The sequence below is a fragment of the Boleophthalmus pectinirostris genome, unplaced genomic scaffold, assembly GCF_026225935.1.
Source record: "Boleophthalmus pectinirostris isolate CB_2022bp ecotype Guang Dong unplaced genomic scaffold, ASM2622593v1 HiC_scaffold_18, whole genome shotgun sequence".
NCBI lineage: Eukaryota > Metazoa > Chordata > Actinopteri > Gobiiformes > Gobiidae > Boleophthalmus > Boleophthalmus pectinirostris.
Genome location: NW_026571133.1, coordinates 9,160,484 through 9,166,483, shown reverse-complemented (window position 1 = coordinate 9,166,483; position 6,000 = coordinate 9,160,484). Strand labels below are relative to the sequence as shown.

The window sequence follows — 6,000 nt, the reverse complement described above, 5'->3', positions numbered from 1 at the left end:
AACAAATGGTACACAGACCCATATCATAATAAAAAAATTAAGTATCAGTCCAGACATTTTAAGTAATTTGTCACAATATGAAGAGTAGAATGATGAACAATTCAAGCATAAAAACTGACTAATTAGCTGAATTCATTCACTTAATGCAATGTAAAAATCTTCAGTCTTCAAACCTCTTTACCTGTACTCGTGTGGCTGGCTCTCGACCAGCATGAGCTGTGAGGGGGAGCAGGGGCTCATGGGAAGCACCAGAGGCTCATTTAGTCTCTGCCTCTGTTTGGACACTGGTCTGCTGCCACTGCCCAGTACAGACACTTTAGGAGGGTCTGTAAATAAAACACAGGTCACCCTCTTTGTATTTGTATTTATTTATTAAAAGGAAAATGCATATTAAAACACAAGGTAATGCAAGAGAAAAAACATGTACTTGTAATTATGTAGGATTGTACCCAACGCTAATTTCCATCTTTACTCCCCTTATTGCACCTGTTACAAATCTCCAGCCTCCTAGCAGATCTGTCAAGTAATTTTTTGGCTAAATGAATTTTTTTGGGTCTCATTTTACTCTCCAGAACCTGCTGTATCTGTAGGTATCTTTGGCTTTAACGTCTGTCTATAAGAAATTATTTTTACAGTCCAAGAAAATAAAAATAAACACCACCATGCCATTCAGAAAATCATGTTATTGACATACGCAATTTATTTTTGTATTTTCACAAAATCCTTGAAAAATTTAACTTCTATGATCTATAGATGGGCAATATGTTTTGAAACTGTGATCCATCCTCTAACAATGTTATTTTTGTGATGTAAGAGGCTTTATTCACGCTTACATCACAAACCAGGAAGATGCAATTACAACTTCCAGTGTAGCTACCGACAATGGGCTCATCTAACATGGATCTGTTAAAACCAACTGTGATAAAACCCACTGAAGTAAATGTCATCAGTGGTAAAATGAAGACTGCATACGTATGTGCTGTTTGGAATAATCTTGAATTTGGCATCCTCAGCTTTTCTAATTGCATGTACCCAGTGCACTCAGAGTTGTGTGTCAGTGGGGAAATTATGAAAACTGAGGTATAATTGCAATTGTTGATCAGCCGAACACTGCTATGACATGTAGATAAAGAAAACTGGGCCTGGGAAGTTGTATTCACATCTTTCCAAATGTCTTCTTGGTTTGTGGCATAAGCATGAATAGAGCCTATATAAGGTCAAACACAGACTTTCTACATCTGCTTCTCTGATTGGTGAGCCTAGTTCACGCTCTGAGTCAGTGCTTCTCACTTTTGACACCACCTAAGAAAATATTTGGCCTTCTGACCACCAGATCCAAACCAAGTCTAAAACAGGATTACAACAGGTCTAATTTAAGACCAACCAAAACCAAGGCTAATATTGAACTACACCTAGACTATACTAACAAAGACAAAAATGTGGATTAATTTGACTGTACGTATCATAGTTTGAGAAACACTGCTCTGAGTGATTGACAGATTTCAGAAGTGTAAGTTACTAGTCAACAGTGTTGGGAAGGTTACTTTTAAAATGTATTCCCCTACAGATTACAGATTACATACACCAAAATGTAGTTTGTAACGTAATCCATTAAATTACTTAAAGTGAGTAACGTAATCTGAATACTTTGGATTACTTGATATTGTCATGTTTTTTAAAACTACACGAATGTAGCGACCATATCATGAAAGTTCTTGTTTGTTCAGTCTTTAATTGACCATACTAAAAATATTATTGATATAGAAATATTTTTTATATGAGATCACTGCTGACTTCAGTTATGTCCACCCTACTGTTAGCATCATATTGTATTAGTTTAGTCCTGGTTTAGACCTGGTTTTAGTCCTAGTTTAGTCTGGGTTTAGTCCTGGTTTAGTCTGGTTTTAGTCCTGGTTTAGTGCTGGTTTAGAACTGGTTTAGTCCTGGTTTAGCCCTGGTTTAGTCCGGTTTTAGTCCTGGTTTATTGCTGGTTTAGATCTGGTTTAGTCCAGTTTTAGTCCTGATTTTAGTCATGGTTTAGTTCTGGTTTTAGTCCTGTTTTAGTCCTGGTTTAGCCCAAAATGTGAAAACAGGAAAATACCGCCATGTAATCCATTTATTTCAACAAAGTAACTGTAATCCAATTACCACTCATTGAAACAGTAACTGTAACTGAATACAATTACTCATAATTTGTACTCTGATTACGTAACGCCGGTACATGTAATCTGTTACTCCCCAACACTGCATGTTCTGTAAAATAGTATTAAATGAGTTTTAGTGAGGAAAAATCATTACCTTTATTTTCTTTTTTGGCAGCTATCTGATTGACAATGAACAATGTGACCAGGTCCATGCTGCCATTAGTGGACAGTGATGCCTCAGAGGACTTTGGTAAAGGAAGACCCAAGTTCTTCAACTTCTGCTGGAGTTTCCTCTTCTCAAAGAATTCCTGTGAGAAATCAATTAAAGAAAATTAACTTATAAAAGGTTTTAAACAGGTTGAACAGAGCTAAAGTCTTTCTTACTCTTTGTCTTTTCGTGTCATCTTTCTGCAAAAGTCGGCTTCTGTAAAACCAGTAAGGTAAATAAATAAGGTATTCTCTTTATGCAAAACGAGCTAACAGAGAATTTGTAAATATAAAGAAATATAAAACCACAAATATCTTACCTTGAACCGCCAACCCAATTCATATTGTAGATTTATCTAACTGCAAAACACAGGTAAATCTACAAAGGAACAATAAATAACATAAAAAGTAGTAAATATCTAACTAGTTAAGCTAACGTTAATTGGCTAACTTTATCAAGCTAACAGCTAACGTTAGAATTACCCATAACAGGTGCAATCCAAACAGAATTAAACAACTGCTGAATATTAAATTACTCTGTAGAAACTGGCTGATTATACTAATTGTAAAATAATTACGAGCGCAAATAATTACTTTAATCACAGTGACATGAAGCAGAGACTTGAACAAACAAGATATTTGTTTACGTCAGTCACGTGACAAAAGGAAGGCGTATTGTATTATTTATTTATTATTTGGATTTTTTTTATCATTATTATTATTATTATTTTATTTTATTTTAATCAGCTTATAAGAATCTCACAAAGGCAATTAAATCCATACAGCTATAAGAATAAATGTATGTTCATTAGAATATTTTAGATTGATTGCCCTAAACCTATACTTTAGTCATATTTGTGTCATAGTAAATTGCAGTTTTGGTAGTTATTTGGTCTTGTTACAGTGTAATGATGTCTGTGAGTCTTTATTGTGAAGTACGGCGGAAGTACAGTGGGGGTTTACTTTATGCTGAAAACAGTGCACTCAGAGCTGCAGGATGTAGCGGTGGTGGCGGTGCCTCTTCGCATCAATGCGGCGGCAGGGTTTGTGGTGAGTCGGCTTTGGGAGATGGCTGTTGCACGGTCCGTCAGCAGAAATATCTAATATCAGCAAAATGTCCAACATCCTCGATGCTGCGGCCAGGGTGCGATGGGAGCGCACCTCTGCGGCGAAGAGAGCCGTGTTTCTAGCGGCGGCCGCCTACGGAATCAAGACGCTCTACCCCATCATCTGTAGGCGTCTGAGGAAGCGCGGCGAGCCGGTCACAAACGGACAGCTTTCCAAGGCGGAGAACGGCTCTATCTGCTCAGGAAATGCACAAGAGAAAAAGACATCACCGGGAGTAAACGCGGAGTTTTTTAGACAAATACTAGAGCTGGGCAGAATCCTGTTTCCTAAGCTGGTATCTAAAGAATTAGGTTTACTGTCGCTGCATTCTGTGGCGCTCATATCCAGGACGTTTCTGTCTATTTATGTTGCCAGTTTGGACGGTAAGATAGTCAAAACTATAGTGGAAAAGAAACCCAAGCGGTTTATCTGGCAGCTGATCAAATGGCTCCTCATCGCCATCCCCGCCACGTTCGTCAACAGCGCCATCCGCTACCTGGAGTGCAAGCTGGCTCTGGCCTTCCGCACCCGGCTCGTGGACCACGCGTACCGGACCTACTTCACGGACCAAACCTACTACAAAGTCAGCAACATGGACGGCAGACTGGCCAACCCGGACCAGTCTTTAACCGAGGATGTCATGATGTTTTCCCAGTCCGTGGCTCATCTCTACTCCAACCTCACCAAGCCCATTTTGGATGTGATGCTCACCTCTTACACCCTCATACAAACAGCCAGGTCCCGGGGGGCGAACGCCTCTGGACCCACGCTCCTGGCCGGACTGGTGGTGTTTGCTACGGCCAAAGTTCTCAGGGCGTGCTCCCCTAAGTTTGGTAAACTTGTGGCAGAGGAGGCGCACAGAAAAGGCTACCTGCGCTATGTGCACTCCAGGATCATCGCCAATGCAGAGGAGATAGCTTTCTACAGGGGACACAAGGTATGAATCAAATAGTTTCCTATGAACATATGAACTGTAATTAGTAGAGCAAGTGTGTCAATATAAAGTGAACAAGTGGAACTCAAGATTGCTCTGAGGGGACTTACTTCAACTTGGTTTGGAAAATCACCACACCAAGAACCTAAATAAAATTCTTATGTATATTCCTATTATTTCATTGTGACGTACACCATGGACTGTCACTATTTACTGCTCTCTCCTATACACCAAGATAGTCTTAGTTATTCAATTACAATGGACGTATTGCCTTCCCTTTATCTTCCCAAGGTTCTGTAATCTGTGAGATAAATCAATGCAAAACTTAACCAGAGTTTTCCATATTGTTCTCCTTGTAATGGTGTTAGAAGGTTAGTTATAGAAAATAATGCATAAACTCAGTTACATGTATTTCTTGTATAATAGTGCTGCTATTTCTTTCTTTCTTTCGTTATAATAATAACAACAAAAGTAAAACCCTTCCACACGGACCCCTCTCTCTACACCCCAACATTCAATTAGAGCTGCTATTTATTATATTCAGTCTATAGATATTTCCTCCCATCTTTATTATAATGATGCACTGTACTTTATGGTGCTTTTTACAGGTTTTCTGCTCTTTCCATTGACCAGCTTTTATCGACACCTGATACCTCTGCAGCTCACCACACGAGTCAGTCTAGGCTCTAGACTCGAGACTCTCGTCAGCACATTTAGGCCTTATAAACTCACTCATATTATTCCATCATTTAACTTCCTATCACTGACAAAGACAAAATAATCATTACTTTGTTATTTTTGTATTAGTCAGTTCTTCTGTCAGTGGCCAAAGTATTCAGTGTGACAGGTGTAACAATGTACTGTATGTGTGCAATAAATATTTTTAAAGGCCCATATATGCACTATTTTAATCTATGTTATAATGTTTCCTCATCACAAACATACCTGAAGTTGTGTTTTGCTTCATTCACATACATGTTTAAACACACAAACCCTGCATATTTAGGCTGAGTTATTCTCTAATTATTTTTTTGTGCTTTGGAGATGTAGACAGACTAATACTGAAGGATTACTCAAACATGTGTGAATAAAACAAAACACAACTCAAGGTATGTTTTTGATGAGGTAATAACATTATAACATGTCTTAAAAATATAAAATATAGGACCTTTACAGTAAGATTTTTATTGTAATGATACAATAAAAGGCCAAATACACAACAGTATCCAGTAAAATAATAACAAAACACAAATCAGCGTTATGGTATTATTCAGTTCAGCCCAGCCGGTCGCCCACCCACCACCAGGCCCAAACACATTCTGCTGTAGTATCTGTGTAACGTTCTGGTGTTCTGGTGCAGGTGGAGATGCGTCAGCTGCAGAAGTGTTACCGAGCCCTGGCCGAGCAGATGAACCTGATTCTGTCCAAACGTCTGTGGTACATCATGATCGAGCAGTTCCTCATGAAGTATGTGTGGAGCGGGAGTGGACTGGTCATGGTGGCAGTGCCCATCATCACTGCCACTGGGTTTGCTGACAATGGTAAGTTGGCATTGAGTTAATATTAGAATAAGGAAGTTATAATATGGACAGCATGGCGAGCACTCTC

General features: G+C 38.9%; 1 protein-coding gene across 6 annotated transcripts in view; it reads left to right on the top strand.

Annotated features, from left to right (window-relative positions):
* Positions 1 to 3,447: 3,447 nt before the first annotated feature.
* Positions 3,448 to 6,000, top strand: part of LOC110166344 (ATP-binding cassette sub-family D member 2-like) — a 28,001-nt gene continuing 25,448 nt past the window's right edge. For 3 of the 6 annotated variants that reach the window (XM_055154201.1, XM_055154200.1, XM_020931581.2), the window contains exons 1-2: positions 3,448 to 4,395; positions 5,753 to 5,933. In XM_055154201.1, the coding sequence (XP_055010176.1) occupies positions 3,466 to 4,395; positions 5,753 to 5,933 (1,111 nt within the window). In that variant the 5' untranslated portion in view covers positions 3,448 to 3,465. Of the gene's footprint in view, positions 4,396 to 5,752; positions 5,949 to 6,000 lie in introns of all 6 variants that reach the window. The other 3 variants (XM_055154199.1, XM_055154198.1, XM_055154202.1) reach the window with 2 other exon arrangements.